General features: G+C 36.5%; 2 protein-coding genes across 7 annotated transcripts in view; one reads left to right on the top strand and one right to left on the bottom strand.

The window, feature by feature from the left end:
- Positions 1 to 1,754, top strand: part of SEMA4D (semaphorin 4D) — a 96,517-nt gene extending 94,763 nt beyond the window's left edge. For both annotated transcript variants that reach the window (XM_084305284.1, XM_084305285.1), the window contains 2 exons: positions 683 to 780; positions 1,323 to 1,754. In XM_084305284.1, the coding sequence (XP_084161410.1) occupies positions 683 to 780; positions 1,323 to 1,367 (143 nt within the window). In that variant the 3' untranslated portion in view covers positions 1,368 to 1,754. The remainder of the gene's footprint in view (positions 1 to 682; positions 781 to 1,322) is intronic.
- The window catches only part of SECISBP2 (SECIS binding protein 2), a 36,822-nt gene that overhangs the window by 10,424 nt on the left and 5,157 nt on the right, over positions 1 to 21,241 (bottom strand). For 2 of the 5 annotated variants that reach the window (XM_084305274.1, XM_084305275.1), the window contains exons 7-18: positions 20,214 to 20,362; positions 19,504 to 19,659; positions 16,484 to 16,585; positions 15,249 to 15,368; positions 13,952 to 14,084; positions 11,414 to 11,583; positions 9,684 to 9,819; positions 8,859 to 9,000; positions 7,539 to 7,759; positions 6,633 to 6,787; positions 5,549 to 5,747; positions 2,896 to 3,892 (exon numbers count right to left, since the gene is read on the bottom strand). In XM_084305274.1, the coding sequence (XP_084161400.1) occupies positions 3,717 to 3,892; positions 5,549 to 5,747; positions 6,633 to 6,787; positions 7,539 to 7,759; positions 8,859 to 9,000; positions 9,684 to 9,819; positions 11,414 to 11,583; positions 13,952 to 14,084; positions 15,249 to 15,368; positions 16,484 to 16,585; positions 19,504 to 19,659; positions 20,214 to 20,362 (1,859 nt within the window). In that variant the 3' untranslated portion in view covers positions 2,896 to 3,716. Of the gene's footprint in view, positions 1 to 2,895; positions 4,746 to 5,548; positions 5,748 to 6,632; positions 6,788 to 7,538; positions 7,760 to 8,858; positions 9,001 to 9,683; positions 9,820 to 11,413; positions 11,584 to 13,951; positions 14,085 to 15,248; positions 15,369 to 16,483; positions 16,586 to 19,503; positions 19,660 to 20,213; positions 20,363 to 21,241 lie in introns of those variants that run through there. The other 3 variants (XM_084305277.1, XM_084305278.1, XM_084305276.1) reach the window with 2 other exon arrangements.

Raw genomic sequence — 21,241 nt, 5'->3', positions numbered from 1 at the left:
CAGCCCTTTTCAGTGGTAGAGAAAAGCAGAGTAGAAGTGGTACAAGTCAGCTTGCTATCATCCCAGTTATTCTAAACTCAGGGTTGGAAGCTAAATGAAGAGCACCTCAGTGAAACTACTGTAAGTAAGTGAGCGTAAAGCAGAGGGCAGCTTCCACTGTGCTCAAAAGCATCCTATGCCACTAGTGTCATGAAAAGAAAAATAGAAAATATTACAACTGTGGATGTCACCACCATAGTGGTAGGGACTGAAAGAAAAAAATAGTTGGTAGACAGGACTTGAAGTAAAAATTTATCAAGATCCAGTAAAATAATCCATCTTAAGTTCTCAAATATGGAATGGAGGACAACTCACTACATAACATTACTGAAAAAGTCAGCTGTGTTATACTGTTCTCCTCCCCAGCCTTTGTACACTCTAAATGGAGTACTCCCATGCTTCTAAAAGGAACCTCAAGCACTAAATCTGTTCACAATGGAGGCTATAAAGTCTGCTGCAGAGCAGAAGAGACATGACCACTTGAACAGAACTTATTTCCAAGTAACTGTAGAGCAAAATGAATGATAAAATGGTGTCTTGGCTTCCTTCTGGACTGGTCCTTCGCAGGATGTCCTGCTTGAGTTGTTATCAGCTTCCTTTCACCGTTGCTTGGTTATGTAATCATCCCACTTACAATTTTCAGATAGCGCTGGTCAGGATGGATGGACCAAAGAATTTGTTACCTGGAGAACTGCCATCAATGAGCACGACAAGATGATGCAAAACTGGAGGAAGACTTGGGTAAGAATTTTTGGAACAGACATCCCCTGCAGGGTTTCCTACGTGATAGACTACTCTCAATTTTATAAATAGCCTGTAACACTTCTGCAACTGAATGGATTTATATAACAAGGCGATCAGTGTTCCTGTACACATTGCCATTCTTGACCCTCTCAAGGGTATGATCTGCCTGATCTATCACATACAATTATGTCAGCTTGCTCCTTCAGTACACTAACCAAGGTTTAAATGAGGAAATAGTTCTCATCCTGCCCAAAAAAGCAAGTCTGTGCACTGAATGGAGTAAGTTAGTTTGATTGGCTTTAATTAGTTGCAGACACTATTTGTCTTCATAAATAATATTGTTAATCAAAGCTGCCCTTTCTTAAAAACACACCTCTACTTAGCTTTCGGCTTACTTCTCCAACAGTTTGAGCAAAGATTATTTAACTTCTGGCTATGACATGTACTTGTCGCCTGTGTAACAATGAATACAGCTAATCTTTTAACATAGGTTTAAAATAAAATGGGGTTGACATACTCGTGTCCTTTTTATCCTTCAGGAAAGCTGCAACAAGAAAAACAGCTGCTTATGTACAAAGGAATGAGCACACTGGAAAGAAATGTATGCAACTTCTGAGTGCCCAGCACTCTTAATATTGTAGCTTTTGAAGACTTATTTGGAAGTGTTAGGACTGGCATTTCAACTGATGCATAAGGTGGAACAAGACATACTGCACCAAAGAATGAGTGTGGTGTGCACCAGTGCCATGAGAGAGGCCACCACTCCCATGCTGGAACCATCTCTATGCTAATTATTTAACACAGAATGAAAATGGTCCTAGTGTGACTTGTGCAGCTCAAGCAGTGTACTATGATCTATTGCCTCTGTTTTGAGTTCAATACAAGCAAACCAGTTTATTTTGGGCTTGGAGGTCTTGGTGTATAAATAAGAGATTGATAAATAAGATTTGGATCACATTTATTTAAAGGCACTTCCACTCTCCCATTTCTTTTCTCTTGATGCATTTAACCTTATACTTTGTTTGCAGTATTTTGAAGAACATTCCTTTCTGGTGTTAGCAAGTTCATTTATTTGAACACATTTCCTTTGGTTATAAAGTTTCTGTACCAGATAAAGAGTTTCTGACTAACACTCAAAACACAGACAGCTTAAAATCTACTGAAGTTAAAATCTTTAGTTATTGCAAATTATTCTTCCCTATTTGAGATATTTATGGTAGCTTTAAAAAATTACACACTGAGTGAATTTTAAGACTACACATGCATCAAGTTCATTTATTGCTAGTTAACAACTGCAGATTGAAAATGTGTGGACCTACTTATTTCACAGTGAAACTGTATTACTGTGTTGCTGTTCTGCCATTTGGCCTTCTGCATGTAATAAACAGAAGACAGAAATAGAGTTTTATCTTAATGTTTTTCAAAAATCTGTAAGCAAGTAAGATGTCACCTAAGAATCGTTATAGGGTGAGTCTGGGGGACAGCTGCTCCTCGCAATAAAGGAAAGATTCACACATAGCCCCAACATTATCTACTAACTAACAAGAGTTTCTTCAGATGATTTGTTTCACATTGAAGAAAGCACTCTCCTAATTCTGGGACTCCTGACCCGCTGGTTTCCAATACTGAACCACTCCGCAGTCACATTCAGATTGAAAATTCTTATATGCAAACTCTTTTCCCTGTTCATGTTGATAATCACAAATTAATGCTGACAGACCTCTGACACCAAGGTTCAGTGGGAACCCTTCCTTCATTCTGTTTATGCTTATGACATCTTTCATTGCTAAGGGACAATCAAAAAAAGACTTCTCTTGAATTGCCCCTCCTCTGTTTGTTCAACAGCTTTGGAGCAGACTTCAGGTTAGTTCTGTGTTGCTGAATGATAAGGTAAGACCTTAGAAAAGTGTAACTGAATTTTGCCTTGAGTGCAAAGAAGTACTCCAACTAGTTAAAAACTGATTGTCGGATTTTGTTCAGCTCTACTTTGTAAAGAAAAAAACATGTCTAACAATTAGTGAACACAGCTGTGACACCTTATAGTAAAATTTTTAGATACATTCAAAGAGCAGAAAATAATTCCATAAGATTTTGAACAACCCATAATGTTTCCAAAGTCATTTTTCATGTTCTTCTACAATAAGACAAAATAGAATATATGGCAAAAAAAAAAAATGAAGCTTTTGCTGTGATCTTCAGCAAGTGGTCCCCATTCCACACTACCACAGAGAGACTAGAAAAAACAGTTCAGCAGTTTTAGATGTGTATCAAAGTGGCATGAATGCTAACAAATCACAACCTACCTCCGGGTCAAGAATAGCTGTGGGCAAAACCATCTTTCATCACTGGGATCAAATTCCGTTTAAGATTAGAATAAATTAGGAGATGATCACCATAGCCAGTAACCAACTGTGCATTTCAGCCTAAGGCTGGTTTACTTCTTTTACCAATGTTTTTCTTCAAAAGTAACAACTCAGGTATCCATTAAATACCCATCAGAAGAGTTTATTTAAATCATAAAGAACACTTCCACCATAGTTTATCGAAACAATATATTGTTATAGATTTTATACATCTTACATTCTACAAAAGTGTTCATTTAAAGAAAGATTTTTGCGTCACATCTAACTTAAAGAGGCAGCTACTTTTTAAAGTACTGCACTACAACAGTTAAATGTGGTGAAGTATTTATTAATGCACTTCAGAGATGCTACCTGTAGCACATGGCATCTATTTTTTTTTTTTTATTTTTTTTTTCAGAAAAGCTGACCAGTTACATCCGCATCCTCTGATGACTTCTTTCAGGCTTGTCCTCTTACATCTGTAAGCTACAGAGGTGTTTATAAAGGACATTCCTACTAAGGTGCTCCACCACACTGTTATAAGCACATTTAGTTTTTTTAAATTTATTTAAAATATAGGAAAATTTTTCCCTACCTTAGATACAAACAGAGACTGATTAAAAAACTCTTGCATATATACACCGACACAACCCTGAAATGAAGGAATGAGGAGTCTGCCGGCATGGAAAAGGTACAGATAGGACAGCAGGCTGGCCCATTGTATGTCCTCTGGTATCCTTTAACTTCAAAGCAGGACCTGTAGTGAACTGATGTTGGTAACATCAGAGAACAGAAACATCATCACTGTTCCCTATACCGACTTTAGAACGTTCCCTTTTCACTTCATGAATGTCCTTTATACTCCATATTTTCTTCTTTACACCTGCAGTATGATCCCAGAACAATACATTATCACAGGAAGAACTGGGAACCTTCATCATTACGGCCTTCCTTAATTAGGTTTTAACTAGCTGTGCCAGCCCAGAATTCACTTCTTGCTGACTGGTAGAGAGTGACAATTATGCCAGCCTGCCCACCTGAGTAGGTTTATTATAAAGAAAACAGAAGGCATAACAAGGACAACAACAACATAAATCAAAATCCCCTAAGCTCCAAACATCCATCATGTGGAATCTATCCCCAAAGCAAGACATCTTGCTCACAAGTTCTTTTGGTATATTGCACTGTTTACAAATCAAAAGTCCATAAAACCATTACTAGTATGCAAAGCCAGTTCAAGTTGTTCTGGGTTAAGACAATTTGTTTGCTATTATCATCTGCTATAGTTATCAGCCAAGTACACAGAACTTTAGAAGAATTAGGCAGTGCCTCATGTACTCCAGTGTGCATTTTGCTTAAGGGGATTCGAAACAGTTTACTTAGCTGACTTCAGATAACAATTTTTTTTAATTGTTTTATCTTGCTATGCCATTTTCATAGATGGATATTTGATTTTAGATAAAGTATTTATAGATCTATAGAAAAATTAAAAACCTTAAGACACCTAACAGAATCGGATCTACATTAAGTGATGCTCTTCTGAATTCGCAGTTGCACTCTTTGCCAGTTCCAGCGCATAGGGGTTATACTCTTCTTCAAGCTTTCTCTTCCAGATTTTAACTAGAGAATATTAGAATAAAACAAACACACAAAGAAAAAATAAAACCCAAATCCCCTAAGTTACTTTATAACACTTGAGGCAAAACCTAAAATGAAAAGTTGTTGATTTTCAAGCTCCTCCTCCTCAAAGTAAATGCTGAGGTAAGTTGGCACATGTGTCATGAAACATCAGATGACCAATGAAACATTTTAAATATGCAGGAATGTGCTGAGGTCCTTGACCCAACCTCACACTCAAGCAAGGCTCAGCTCTGAAGGTGTATCCAACTTTTGTATCAACAAAAACTCCTAAGTTTTCAAAACTTCTGAAGAAGTTTTAAAGTTGCCTAGTACCTATAATAACTACTGTTGGCTGCTGAATGCATTAACAGAGCTGGAAGAATGTGTTTCTAGAAGTACAAGGCTTTAACAAAACATTTTGGACAGGAAGATGTATCTCAAACAAGCTTCAATACAGAACTTAAGTCCACCCTAAGTACAGAGTATATGCAGCTGGGGGGGGAAGGTGTTGGTGGTAAAACACATTTGTAGGATTTTCTAACAAATGGAAACAGCAACTCAATTAAAACCTCCTTGGATAAAGCAACATGTTTCACCTGCCAGAGGATTTCAGAGAGGGATTTTGTCTACGAGTTTCTCAGACAGAGCTGACCTCAGTTTCACAGAATCAGGAAAACAAAAATCACAGAAAAGCACAACTCCGCCCTTACTAACCACTAACATGACAGGTTTCATCTTTCCAGTGAAAATGGTGAAGTGGAATGATGAAAAAACTAAATCAAATTAAGTCCGTAAATACTCACTATAATTTGGTACATCCTCAAGTTCCCCGGAAGCTGTTTTATCAGTGTCTGATAAGAAACTTTTTTCATGTTCAGTGGTTACAATGTTAAGTTCAGTTTCTCTTAGTCTTCCTTCAGCTTCTTTCTCAAAAGCCGCTATCATATCTCTGTAGGCCTTCCTGGCCTCTTCTGTCAGCTGTACCATTCTATGAAAATGGTCCTATTTAAATACAAAATACTAGTATTACTTACATGAGACAGTATGTTTTAACATCTCTATGAAAATCGGAATGAATATCTGTTATTTGGAATGTATGCATACTTATATATAAAGTTGAAACCCAATGTGTGTCGTTAGTCAGTAAGAACTAAATCTAAAATGTGCATAGGAATATTTTGCTGAAAAATCATGAATGAAAAAATTTTCAAAACCAACTAATGTAGGTTTGTCCACACGTAACCACTGCAAAGTTTAAAACAGTCTTCTACACGTTACATCCATTTTCACAGCAAGATTGTTATCGTGCAGATTCATTCAAACGTCTGTTCAGCTAACCAGACGGTGGTGATCTTTAATACCTTCCACCTTTGGCCTTGGCTTTTCCCTATCTTTAAGAATATTTTTATAAGCATCCATTGTCTGTTTGGGTTGGAAGGGACCTTAAAGATCACCCAGTTCCAACCCTCCTGCCATGGGCAGGGACAGCTCTCACTAAACCAGGTTGCTCAAAGCCCCATCCAGCCTGGCCTTCAGCACTTCCAGGAATGGGGCATATTGTAAACGATGCAACTCCTCCACCTAAGTGTTTCTAAAACCAGAAAAACAAATCAAGCTTTTACAGAAACCTAACTCTCTTGAAACAAATAAGTCGGAAAGACATCTAGGTGGAGACAATGTCAGGAAGATTGTGAAATCACTTTTTTGAACACTGCTGAGTGGCTCTACATTTATAATTAATTTTTCATATAAGCCACTTACCTAGAATAACGGATACAGGTATGCGAAAGCAAATCAAACAAAACTTTAAAGAAGGAACTTTTTTTTCCACCCTACAGGTAAAAAGTAAAGCTCAACAAAAGCATAAAACTTGATCTCCCAACTCACCTGAGCCCCATCGTAGCTAAAAATTCCCACCACACTCACAGGCACTGATTTGTTCACACAACGGCCTAGGGCCCTGCGATTAAGGGCAAAAACAAATGGGATGTTCTGCTCACAGGCACAGTCGATAATGTTATGTAGCGTCTCATCCAACCCACCTGTAGCAGATAAAAGTGTTAACAATGAACAACACTACTCAAGCTAGAAGACAGTGTTAAAGGATGATGAAAATTACATGATTATGGGTACATTTAGAAATGACAATAGTTTACAAGAACAAATACATGGATCTCAATAACAGTGTTAGATCTCCATTTTAAAGGAGAACTTCATACTTCTTTTGTTAACTAGCAGTATCCTTAGTCTGCTACTATTCTTTTTGGTTTTGTATGTAAAAACAATAGGATTTACTACAGAAACAAATCAACCATAAAAAGATCTGACTGATACAAAAATATTTAAAAGTTAGTAGAAATTAATGACAATAATTAGTAAAGCAATTTTTAAACAAAGAATCACTGACAACTTATTGTCAATCTGCAGTCTAAAAATACTGATAACAGGAGGGTTTCTTGTGCTGACACAACTGACATCAGTAATCTTTTTCTCTTCTTAGCTGTGCCAGTGCAATCTTTTGTGCAACTGCAATGCATATCAGTAAGTAAACAGTTGTCAGTTTCAAGTAACTTCCCCCACCCCAGGTATTCTTGACTTAGTTCACACTTCAGATGCACTACAGTAAACAATCTGAAAAAGGAAGGCCTCTCTATATGATTGGATTTCAAAGGCTACTCGGATAGGTTCTGCCAATTATAATAATAATTGTCATCATAAGTATACAAAGTCCACTTTTTTACATTTCTTTTATTAAACAAACTTTTTAAAATTTTTTATTTTTAACTTATTTACCCTTTGACTGAATCTTTTCACAGTTAGGAGATATGATGACACACTTCAGTCTGTTCAGCCTCAGATGTTTCAAAACTTCTCGAAGCCCCATAACAAGCCTGCGCCTTATTTTAGCCTTTACTGGGTCTTTTTGATACATACGATCTTGGAAACGAACCAGTTCTTTTAAGAGATCTGTCACACAACTGTCAACTTCTTTGCTAAGTACCTGGCTGCAATAACTGGAAGAAATAATAAATTGAATGTTAACAACTCTAAAATTACAAATGTGCCTTTGTCCATTTTCTATTCCCACTCCAGACACACTTATGACATACAAGAAAACAAATATTTACTTAAGATAATTGTAACTATTCAAGAGCCAGGATTTAGCTTGGACTCTCTTCCTATAATGGTATGTGAATTTGCCACTTGCCATCTTTCTGTTGACATCCTTAGTTTTTTTCCTTGAGATCCTTCCTTACTGAAGGGCTACTTGTGTAAAAGATGGGAAAAAAAATAATTCAGAACCCTTATCTTTTCCCAGGAAATACTAGAAAGATGAAGTACCTCCATTTTTACCACAAGGCTGTGGTCTGATACTGAAGTTAAGTGAAATAGGACAAAAGACAAAAAGAACATATTCTCAATGTTCTGTGGAGGAGGAATTTGATTCAGATTTCTATCTTTATTATAAGTAGCCATGTATTTAAAGAAATAAATTAGAATTATATACTTTCATTGTTGAACTTTGATTTAGATAGGTCAAAATAAAGATCCTCAGAAAAATGCTTTATTAGAAAAAATACATAAAGACTTATTTATTGGTATAAATATATATAGGTTTATGGTATAAGTTTATATATATATATATGTTTTATTTTGGTTTGTTATCTGTGGTATCTAGCTGTCCTATCAAGTTCTTAGCCACTGAAAAAAATCTTAAGTAAATATTTTTTACATACTTGCCATTTTTCACGTCAGAAGAAAACCAAACTCCATACTAAAAATAAGTAAGGTATTGTTGAGTATTAAGCTGGCACTCTATTTAATGCAAGGTACTTATACTCAGCTACTTTTCCTTCCTTAGTCTCATGATTTTTTCACCTTTTTTTTTTTCCTGCAAGGATAATTTATTCTGAAGTGACAACTACAATAATGTAAAAACTATGTCTCTGGATTTCACTTTTTCACTTACGCACCAGCTTATAGAAAAAGAAATTTAGAATCTTAAACTAAACACTAATTCGTGTTGCACAGAATGCAGTTAAGTATCTTCTTAGGAAGTTGCCACATTGGTGGTACTGTTGGAAAACAGGTATCAGTACAATCGGTACTTACTCTCTAAATCTCCTACTATGGATTTTCGGAAGACAGCAATTTAGCTGCTTTGAAGCCATAGAGCTTTCTGTAGACTCCTTGGTAGACTCCTGGGTTCCTGTACTCTCCAGAAACCCTTCAGCAACTTGCATTACAGGAACAGCTATCACATAAATAAAGATGTTTCAATTAAAAGACAGGCGACAAAGCTACTGGGAAGAGACTAATGTGAAGTACCTATCTCTTGAAGAGTTATTTCAGTATTATAACTATAGTATGTGAACGACTTTTTTTTTTTTTTTTTTTTTTTTTTTTTTTTTTGAATTCATAGAATCTTAGAGTTGGAAGGGTCCCACAAGGATAATGAAGTCCAGCTCCTGGCTCCACAAAGGACAATGCAAAATCCAGACTGTATATCCTGAGAGCATGGTCCAAATGCTTGACTCCAGCAGGCTTAGTGCCATGACCACTTCCCTATTCCAAGTGCCCACACACCCTCTCAGTGAAGAACCTTCTCCAGTTTTCCAACCTGAACCTTCCCCTGTCACTGTTAATTATTGTTCTTCTTTTTAAAACATACTGCCATAGAGATGCAGGGAGTCTCATTATGACGTATAATAAATCCAACAGGCATAAACATGTGAAATAGTAATCAGAATCCCAATTACTCAGCTACAGTGAGCATCAACTTTGGCATACTTTAAACTCTAGATAAGCCAGTGTTGAATCTTTGAAAATTTTGAAGTTACATTTTCATTTAGCAGTATTTGGTACAATTGTTGCAAGTGCCAAGTGTGCTCATTCTCAAATCTCAACGTACATACTATGTTATAGCTTGAAAGATACCTGCTTGACTAGCCTGTGGAAGTGGTTCACCTTCAGTAGTATTTTCTGCAGGGAGACAAGTATCTCCATCTTTTAGTGTTGCCGTTTGTTCTAGCAGGTGTTGCTGTTTTCGCTGCTCTCTTTCTTTCAGAATAATCTAAAACATAGAAATAAAAAAAAATCAGAATCACAGACAAAAAAGCAGTTTCTCTTACCAAGTGTTTACATACAGATCAATCAGAGAACTCTGGTGCTATAATTCGAGGTTTACATGTATTTTTAATTTTACATATAAATTCTGCAGTTCTTCAGAATAACATTATAGGGAAGGAAAGATAATTCCTTAAATCTACATTAAAAAACACCTTTTTTTCCTAGACTACCAGCATGTGGGTGGAGAAAATCATTTCTAGTGATCTGCCTTGCTGGCAAATGAAAAATGTCTCCCTCTTTACCTTTCTTCTTCAAACTAAAGATTTGTAGCACTTCAGCTAAGCACTCAAATTCTCTCTCTTTCCCACCCACCCACCCAACATCCTGCACATTGCAATTTGCTTAACCAAGAATCCACCAGTCTACCTTCTGCATTTGCTCCCCTGTTAAAAATCCCAAGTCAATCTCTATTGCATTGCTGTTTCTGAACTTGCAGGTTAGAGAAAAAAAAAGAAAAACACAAACTACAGATCACTATCTGTATGGTATACTGAAGAAGGAAGGGAAGAAAGACATGTTCAATCCAAACTTGCTGCTATAGCTGAAAGCACTAATCAGGTTCTTGAAACCCATCTTCCTTCTCTGCCTTTGTAGCTGGCTAGAAGTGGTTATTGTACACAAGGCTGCCTAGCTCAGATAATCTGCCAAACTACACCATGGAACCTAAATGCCAAAGTAAATTTCTCCATTTGTGTTTGTCAAAAAAGAAAGAACAAAGATAATCCCTACCACACTCAGAACACAAGATATTATGCAGAAAAAGCAGATCTTTGTCTTTCTCAGACCCACTTTGGGCCTGAGAAAAGAGAACAGCCAAAAGACTCAACAGTGATTACTATCCCTCCCCTCCCTCCCCAGGAGCTTGTTATGGTTTTATAGTATACGGTTCTCAAATTCAAACAGTCAGCACAGAGCAACTAGCAAACTACCTTCACTAGCTCCATAAGAACTTTTCTAGACCAAGATGTAACCCAGTGATGGAGTATTACATCCGGGGACAGTGCCATAAATGAAACCAGTGGTACTACAAAATACTCTGCATAGGAGGCATGACAAGAAACAACATGAATGGGGAAAGAAGGAAGAGAACTGAAGCCCCCAGGCTGATCTAACACCAGTTGCTGGAGAGTCAGCAGAAATTCTGGCTTGGAAGAACCCAGATAAATTAAACACTAACTTTGCATGTTCATTATCCCCACTCCTGAAAATAACCGTATCTTGTCCAAACCAAACAAGGATTCTTTGGGTGTCCCCCTGTTCCAGTCATATGCACACACTTTTGTAGTGATGGCTATCTTCAGCTATAAAGTCATGTAAGCAAGGAAATGAATTCTGGGGGGAAATGGTATATGCTGTTTGTTAAGACTTTTCTTCCTCCCCTTTTCTTCTTAAACCAAGAAAAACCAAAACTGAATTTTGGCAAGCAGAAGCTGAGATGCCTATCCCTGTAACAGGAATTTTAACAGACTCAGAATAATACTAAAATTGCATTAGCCTATAATGTACTATGATTCTATAAATGTTAAAAATAGCAGCACCTTTTTAAGAGGTGTTGGTCTCTTTGCTTTAGGGACTTCTCTCTGCTTCCCTTTCTTTACCAAAGGAGCGCTGGAGTCCAAAGGGTTATGAGGCATCTTTCCTTGATTTAACCGGCGACTTTTTGTAGCTGTAGCAGGTTCTTTAGAAAGCAATGGTATGGCACCACCAACTGAGATAAAAAAGAAGTCTGTATCAGACAACTAGCACAAAGTACCTAAAGCAGAATCCAATGCAAGATTAATGACTGGAATAGGACTAGTATGCACACAGTAAATTTGTGTTGTGTTGCTTTTAAGAATGTTTATAGGCAATTCTGTGTCATTAAATGATACTCTTTAATAAAGGTATTCTTAGACCCCTCCCAAGTTAATGACATTTCCTCTACTATTATCATACTACCAGAATCACAAACTCTGTCTCAGAAGTAGAATTTGGCAGATCACTGCACTCCATGCTGCCTTTAACACCAAGCCACCTCAGCTTAGTAAACCTTCAGAAATCTCCGTGTTTCACTGTAAAACTACCGCTAAGTCTCTTTTATTCAATCAAAACATCTCTCTGAAGACGTCCACTTTACCTGCACTTTTCAGAGGGTTTAGGGCACAGAGGCTTTAAATGACTGGCCGAGTGACAGAAATTGGAACCACCACACCATACCCTACCACACTCAGCTCAGGGTCACTAAGAATTACTGTATCCTGTAACTTCCATTACCTGCAATATAAACCAGGCTACATTACCAAGTAAATGAGCATGACGTAAGTAACAGTGGAATAAGCTTGACAAACCTCTGTACCCAAGGCAACCTCTTCCCACTGAAAATTACACAAAGCTTCTGGCAATTTGTCTTAAGCCATCTTCATTTACTGCTTCCAAAGTCTTTATGTGCTGATCCTCCAATATCACATACAGCACAATTAGCATAAGCCGCTTACTTCACAAATCTCTTACACCACTACTTTTCTCTTCAGGCACTGTGCAACAAAGGCAAACTAAGAACACTGCCAAGAACGCGTTGCAGTATGATATTAGAACTGGATTTGAAGCAATACATACGTCCTGCAGGCACCTCAGAGCACTTATGTTGCTGAAACTGACGACTTCAACAGTTTGTCATTTTGAATGACTGATGCATTTCCAGAATTGAATTTAAATTCTAATTGCTACTGCTTTACTATGCTTTTCCAGCTAAAGATTATTCACCAAATGAAGTAGTAAGTGGAATGAAATAATTTCAGCTGCAGTTGCATTCCTTGCCTTTCTTGCTCACTGCGCTTCTTTTCCAGCTACAGGGGTCAGCACAATGCTGCTTTACAAACTGATGTTGCATTTTGATATGCACTGATTTAATTGCACTGAATAACACTAAAATAAAAACAGGAAAGTGAGGTAACATCTGCCTTACACTTCGAGGATATCAACACCATACAAAAGTTTGTCTTGTGCAGGCAATCTACTATTAGAAAGGAAGTTCTGTGACCCATAAATCTGTGCCCCACCACCTACTTTTCAATCCATGCATTATATAATAATATATAACCAAAACTGGTTGTTAGCACCTCCACAGCACTGACTGACTCAAATGGGGGGAAAATAAAAGTCAACTGCAGAATTAAAAAAAAAATAGAAATCATACAGGGTCTCTCAACAAAGCCTGATTGAAGACGAGTAATTTGAGCTTTTTAGAAAAGCTTATCCTGATATCACATTAAACTTTGTGAGATGAATGCTCCTTCAGTTAGCTATTTCCACAGTACTAAAATCATGAGAGAACATTTGTCATCCTTAAATTTCAGCAAACACCATGTTTCTTTTTGCAAAACGTACCTCGCTAACATAGTTAAGACTAAATTTTGACCTACAACAGAAAAGGCACTGATCTATTTGTTTCCTTGGTATGCATCAACAAGGTTTGAAGGATTCTATCACCAAAAATCTACCATTTTGTTAAAAGCCACTGCTGCACAATTTTCAGGAACAGCAGAATTCATCCTTTGGATTGCGCTGAGTGATTCTCATGTAACCCCTGTGTTTACAAAGCAGTTTTTTTTGCATAAGTTCATAGCTCTAGGGTTTTTAGCATCAGAAGAGTTTAAGATGGCCTTTGTTATTGTGTAACCCCTTCCTGCAAGCTAAAAGCACAACAGTAACACACTTATTTATGACAAAGCAAAATCTCTCCAAAACATTAATATTTTCCTCAAAACTAGTTATATGTTTTATTTTTATTTATTTATTTATTTTACAATTCAGTGTCTTGAAGATCTTTTCTTGCCCCAAGTCTTCCTCTAAAAAATTTAGACTTTCATGTCTTTTTTTTCTTAAAACAAAAAAAAACAACAAAAAAAACACAACTGAATTAAAAAACAACAACAAATACATACAAAACATAAGATGATTTTCTCTTGCATCTTGTGAACAATGCTCCTGCCTGAATATTCACAGATGATTATATATCAGAATCAGGCTGCATTTAAACTTTGAATACTTAAACACAAATCAAGTTGAAAGAAAGTAAATTTAATCATAACCAGTACCTGAAAACACCACAGGTTTAGAAGACTGTTTTGACTTCTCTGTCTGCTGTTTCTGCTCCAAGACTGCCAGCATGCCACCTAAATCCAGTTGCACAGGAGTTTGACTCTTCTTACTATTGCTTTTGGATGTTTCCTAAGCAAATGAGGTATAGATTAGAACTGTTTTCCATTTCTGAATGCAGAGACTGTTGAATAATATATTCTTACAAACTTTATTCACAGTCAGTACACTTTTAATTTTCAACTTGATTTAATCAAACTATTATGCTCTTTAAACTCATATGAACTTTAATGTGAGACACAAAAAGTCAAAAACAGTTCAAATACTGTGTTGTTACTTTTTAATAGTGAAATAAAGCATAGAATAATAAAGTCTTTAATAAAGCAGGTGTTTCATGTCAGGATCACACTTTGGTTAAACTGCCACCTATTTTTGACATAGAAAAAAGGCTTACCAGAATTGAAAGTCTTGTTAAAAGTACAGTGAAATTTCTAGGGCATGTGATTGCAATACACATACATCACTATCTTCAATGCTTTTTTAAAAAAGAGGTCACCAGCTCTTCCTTTAAGCAGCATTGCCTTATAAGCACTAATCTTTGTCTGCTTTGAAGAGAAGTTGAAAGTGGTGTCCCATATTTGCCACCGCATGTAATGATTCAGAATATAAAAAGATTACAAACGAATAGACTAGTAAAGACTAAGAAAGCGCAAACCGTGACTGCAGAACATGACAAGAAAATAACTCACAGATTTTTACTTACTCTGGAAGATCAGTTCTATTATCTCCTGTTTTAACACAGTTAAGGAAAATGATCTCCTCTTGCTGAGTGCAAGATCATACCTTTCAACAGAGCTATGCCAGAACCTACAAGCCAACATGGAACTACTTATTGACCTCACTGTTGTGGTGTTTTTCTCTTCCTTGACCCAGGCTAAGTGGATCTCCATGTCTTAATCTGGCCAAACCATTTTCAAGAGGTTCTCAATTTCTTAAGACAATCAGTGAGGGCTGGATTTATGTAATGATCAAGTAAGAGAGGAGAAAAAAAGTATTGCAATACCTGAAACTTGCATGCATTAAAAAGCTAGTATTTTCCCCTAAAAATTGTAATACAAACCAGGGGGGTAGCAATTACTACCACTGAGTGTTTTGAGTCAAGAGGACCTTGTCACTTACCTCAAAGTATGAATGAGGAACTATGAATACAATCATGGAAGGGCTTGGACTTAGTCTTATATTTAAATATGTTAGTTTCCTTTGTAATTTTGAATTTTCAAATATAAATTAATTTACCTGCATTTTCTTCCTTTCTAATGGTAAAGAAGGAGCCTGCTTCCATGACAATCCATCTACTTTAGGAGTCCTATCCTGTGTGGGAGAGGAACTATCCCAAGATGCTTTGGCGTAATGGATCTTTATTTAGAAACAAAAGGTAACAAGGGAGAGAAAGTATTAAAAGACACAAAAAAGGTAAAGTGAAAATGGTATTAAATTCATTTGGTATATGCTAGTCATCCTATCTACAGTAAATGGGGTTTAAAACTATGATCTACATCTTAAGCAGCAATGAAATTCTTTAACAGTGAAATCACCTATTTGCTGCCCTGTTACATCAGGCTCATATTTCCTTACTTTTTTCATGTTTGTAATTAAAAACAGCAAAGCAGCTTCCTCATCAAATACTTGTTATGAAGGAATATAAGCTACTTTATGATAATGCCTCTACAACCTATGCATGTTTTCAGAGGTGATATTCCACTTAAGCTTACAAAAGTCAAAGGCTTTTCTCTCGTTTTCACTGCAGGTCTGCAAACTGCCTTCTTTATAGCAAACCTGGCTTGAGCAATCACCATGACTTCTACTGCCTTAAGCAGTAAAAAGAAAAAAAATGTGTTTTGTTAATGCCACTAGTATTCACGGTAAAACAAAACCAAGGACAAAAAATTCTACCAACAAAACTGGCTTCAAAGAAAAAGAAGCAGCTTTTCACCTTTATTATTTATTTGCTCTGCAAGAGCAATCACATTTCCAATCCTTGTGATTTATGTTTGGGATTCATACCAATACTGAATACATTTCCGTATTAATCCTTAATAAATTTTCAAATGAATCCTTAATTCATTTTACTTATGGAAAATTAAGTAGCTTTGATTTATAATTAAGTAGCTTGGATTTATGACCAATGTCAGACTGAAGTTCTTACCTTTACACAGTTTGACAACAGTGTTACACAATTCAAATGCCAGTGAAATTTGTTTGTATGCACGAACAGCAAGGCCAGAAAATGAGTCTTCCTATTTTGTCCTTTTATGAAATGCAAAACTAAACATTAACATTATATGTATGAAAATCCTCAATCTACTGAATACATTGACTTTACAGAGAACCTATGGGGAAAGCCATGGGTAGAGGGCTACATCATAAGCATTCACATTTAGTCAAGAGAACTCCACCTTCACTCAACTAAAACCTGCAGTCTTTTCATGCTTATTTTCTTAAAATTCAGGTAAAGTTGTAAGATTACTTACTTCAACTTGCTTTTTGACAGCAGGAGTAAATGGTGATTTCTGAGATCCTAATTTGGTTCTCCTAGCAAAAGCAGTTACCAGATCAGGAAACTCCTCAGCATCCTAAATAAATTAAACAGAAAATGTTGCTTTTGTATGAACCATCAAGTCCATATTCTCAAAACTGAGTTTTCCTGTGCTCAAATGTTTTTCTCCCTGCTTATCACTCACTTACCATGATTTATTTCACTGTACAAAAATTCAGAAGCTGAGTGTAGTGCCACCAACTATAATCAGCACTACAATGGTTAAATCAACTAGGCAGTAGTAGTTAATTCAGGGCTGAAAGAGCTTAGGAAAGAAATGCTTCCAACAGCAGCTTGTTATTGCTGTCAGCTGATACAAATAATTAGACATAAATGGCTCCTAAAGGAGTGTTTTTCAGATCATTTAACAGCCTTGCAAGCAACTACCCTCTTCTTCCAGTACAGTCTCCAGCTGTGCAATTCTGCCTTAAACATGTTAGTGGTGAAGAACAAAAGGGCAGGCAAAGGGGTAATAACTCTTGACTACAGTACAGAAGTAAACAGATAAATCAGTCAAGAGATTGTGTAGCCTTAGACACTTAGCAAATTTTAATAGCAAAGGATCCAGATTTTGGATTAATTAAGTCACTGGTACAGACAGGGTGGAGTTTGCTCTACACTGGCCACTTTATACCCAGGAGAGCTTCAATCAGAATGACCCGAAACCACCAGCCTGGTTTTAATTCAATTGCTTCTCCTCCCACTCTCTGAGAGGCCTTTTCAGCTGTGACGATACTGCTGAACATACCAACACTTCTTCTAGAGCCTGGAAGACTTCTTATAAACAGCCCGAGTTAGCATGTTTAAGAACAGGCAAGCTCAGTCTGTACAGACACACCTAACTCAATAAATTATTTTAGAAGAAGGTCAAAAGAAGACTGGAAGAAAGGGAAAATGTTTTCTGAATGCACTCTTTCATCTTAAGGATTTCTTTAACCAGAGTTAGTACCTTTGGATTTAAATAGCCCTCGGTAGAACGAATACTTATTTCAGTTTGTCCAATCATTTACTGAAATTACATAAACTTCTGGCATTTGCAACACCCTGTAGTAAAGGGAATAGTTAAAATCTAGCACTCAGAGTGGCATAATACCTCCTTATATTTGTTCTTAACTCATTATGCAGAAAAAACGGAGGACATAAAACAAATTAATGAAATCAAGCAAATAATTGCCTTTTTATTCTCTTGTCTCTTTTGATTCCTTCTAAGACATCTATTTTATAGACCAAGAAATATTATTCATTCTTGCCTCCCACAAGAACAGTTTTGATACCTTTGATCGTTGTCAGAGCCCTCCATCTTCTTTTAGTTCAGGTATGTGTATTTTTTTTTAAGGAGTAGGGCATGCAAACCAGTATCCACATTCTATTTAGATCAGATCTGTCCAGGATTTATAATGTCACAATGTTTTCCATTTTCTTTCCTATTTTTCTGTGAATAATTCATAACACTGCTTGCATGTTTGACCAGTACTACTAGCACTGGCCTGATTTGATGCTGTTACTAATAATTTCTTCCCTCAGGGAAAATACCTGGTTCAGAGACATTCATTGTGGACATAAAAACAGGATTACTTTTCCCCACATGCACTAATTTACACACATTAGGAGTTTCTATTAATTAGTGACTTTTATGAAATCTAGTAAGCATTCCAATACATTCCTCCAGTGAGCAGCTGCAAATGCAGAATCTTCTTAAGTTCTCGAGGTCCCCAGAAGTTCCACATGCACGATCATTTTATGCTCTTCTATTTCAAGAATATCATACAAGCATCTCATGCATTTTTCACACTCAAGCTTTTCTATCAAACCAGGAGGCTCTGAAAGCTGTTCCCAACTACCACCCCAGATGCTGCATCCACATCATGGATTTCAGTGCGATATGTACATTCTGTTCTATGGTCCTATGTGATTTTTTTCCCCTCTTTTTGTACCATTACCACAGTAAGTACCATTACCTTCCTACTATTTTCCACAATTCCTGCCATTCTTTCTGTTTAGATAAGTCATTCACAGATCAGATATTCTATTTTGGCATGTAGTAAAAAAAAAAAAAAAAAAAAAAAAGGATATTGTAATGCAGGAAAGATCATGCAGATCTTTGATTCTATCCACAGAGAAATAATGAAAAGGTCTGTTAATAAAGTCGTTTCTTTTGACCTACCAGGGCAATGAACCATGCATGCAATGACAGTTCTGACATATGGTCCATGTTAAAACGTACAGAACAGAGGCCAGCCAGGAGGTCACAGGAGGTCGTTTCACAGACTGAATATTACATACAATACATCAAATATATAAATCAACACAGGTGGTTACTGTTGTACATTACTGGACTTTCAATGAAGGGTTGTTAAACCACAGATCATACAACAGTTCTTTAAGGTGGGAGAGTCTAAGGCCTTCATGATACTGATACACAACAGTATCAATACACTAATATGCATATTACAGTTAAAAAAATTAAAATATTACTGAAAAAAATAATTAGCAATCAGGAACGTAAATGAATAGTGACAACTATGTTCCATAAGAATTGCTTCCAGATTTGAGATGGGCTGAAGCACATTACCAATATTGCATTCTTTAATACTGTGGCACACTACAGTATCAAGTATACTCCCCATCCATTGCACACTTTGCTTTCTGAAACAGTTACTGCACAATATTTTTCATTTAGGAAATCTGTTTTTTTTTGGAGCCTGTTAACATCCAGATTCTCCAGTCTTTCCTGCACAACTATGCTAGTTCAATCCCTGGTAAGTCAAAAGGCACAACCGCTCCCCACCTGTAACTTCTAACAAAAATCGTAACTGACATGGATATGACCCAATTTCCTCTACTAATGGCATTTGAACTTAAATGTGTGGAAAGCTGACTAATGTCTGGTCTTCCAATACACACTCATAACACTAAAAAAACAAAAATATTACAACAAAAACCTCCTCACTGTACCTCAATCCTTGGTGGTTCCTGTGTTGCAGTAGATTTGTTCTGAGTTTCTTCTACATCAGTGGGTGACTTGTTTTTCTTTTTCTTCTTCTTCTTTTTCTTCTTCTTTTCTGACACTTCTTTATTCTCAGTTTCATTATCAACAGTGTTTATTTCTTCCTGTTAACAAAAATCATGAGGTATGACTATTAGAAATTGATTTATTTAATTATCACCTATGAAAATAAATACAAGAGTGACCACACTTACACAAATAATATGCATCTTAGTCAGATTAAGCTAGAAAATTCAAGATCTCTTAGTAACTCAGAAGTACTGCAAGAACTCTTCATTTGAAGCACTTTAAATAATTATCAGAACATATCTGAACTACTGAGATTCCAATATGAAATTTCCACCCAAGTAGGACAAGATTTCCATGTTACATTCCTGTTTCAGAATGTGGGAATTTCAGTAAAGTCCGGCCTAAAAGTGGCATATTCAAATCAGTTATTTTGGAATTCTGTGTTGCTGGATTTGCATTGTTTTTCTGATACCTTGTTATTCTTTTTTTGACCGCAAGTGGAGAAAAAAAAATCTAATAAGGACAATGGAACTTTATGTTACTTCTTAAAGGTTACACTAGATACAGTATCTAAGAAAAAAAGGTAGTGTTTCACATCAAGAGACACACAGTAAGAAAAATTAGTTTAAAGCAGGTAATTCTCAAGTACCTTTACTGGACTATCCTGCTTTTCTTTGTCTTTGGGAAGACCTTCAGATGCTGGTGACAACGGAGTTTTCTTTGGGGGTTGTGAAAGTACCATAGCCCAAGTCAGACCTCGCTGAGCAGAATCATCTGTAGGTGCTTTAGGAAATGCCGCTGAGGAAAAAAAAAAGTGATATTCAAAGACATCACAAAATATTTCTCAAATATTCAGAAGACACAGCGTCAATAGTGATTTAATCAAGGACTAGCAAATACAGCGTAGAGCTATATTCTCTCTGAGGAAGGAGTGAAATAAGATGTTGTCTTATACATTTTGCTCCTTCAGGAAAGCTTCCAGAGTTACAATTACTCCACATATTGTCAGGCCCTATATGCATACATTTAGTCCAATTAAATTATGACAGGAAATTATACTGTCATACAAACTACATAAATCCATGCTCATTTTCTAACATATATTTTTTAAACTATGAACTCCTAGAATATTTCTATATAAAATTCCTTTAATTCTATATAAAATTCCTCTACATAAAATTCCTTCAGCTGTGAACCACACAGATTTACATACAAGGCCACATCAGTCCTTTCTACTTTCTGAAAAGTTTCCAGTTTTGCAGATATATAAACACAAGCTAAAAGGTTTCCTTACATGCCTCAGCATACAGGAGTTTCACCCACTACCATTTAGTGGTATTGGTGTTTTGGGAGAAAAGAACTCACACATTTTGTAAATATTCCTAAAACACAGCAAAGCACATCAAAAGTAAAATAAAATAAATAAATAAAAATAATTGAGTGATTAAATACAACAGTTTACTGAGTTTATGTGGCAAGGTTTTGGTAGTGAGGGGACGGGAGGGATGGCCTCTGTGAGAAAAGACCAGGGGCTGCCCTCAGGTTGTACACAGCTGGTTCCAGTGACAACAAAAAGGATCCACCACTGGCCAAACCTGAGCCCATCAGTGATACAGACAGCACCACTGTTTTAACACATTAAAGGAAGGGTAAAAATGTTGCACAGCAGCTGTGAAA

The sequence above is a fragment of the Netta rufina genome (genome assembly GCF_964035555.1).
Source record: "Netta rufina genome assembly, chromosome: Z".
Classification (NCBI taxonomy): domain Eukaryota; kingdom Metazoa; phylum Chordata; class Aves; order Anseriformes; family Anatidae; genus Netta; species Netta rufina.
Note: the sequence above shows the minus strand (reverse complement) of the source record. Positions and strands in the feature narration are given on the sequence as shown.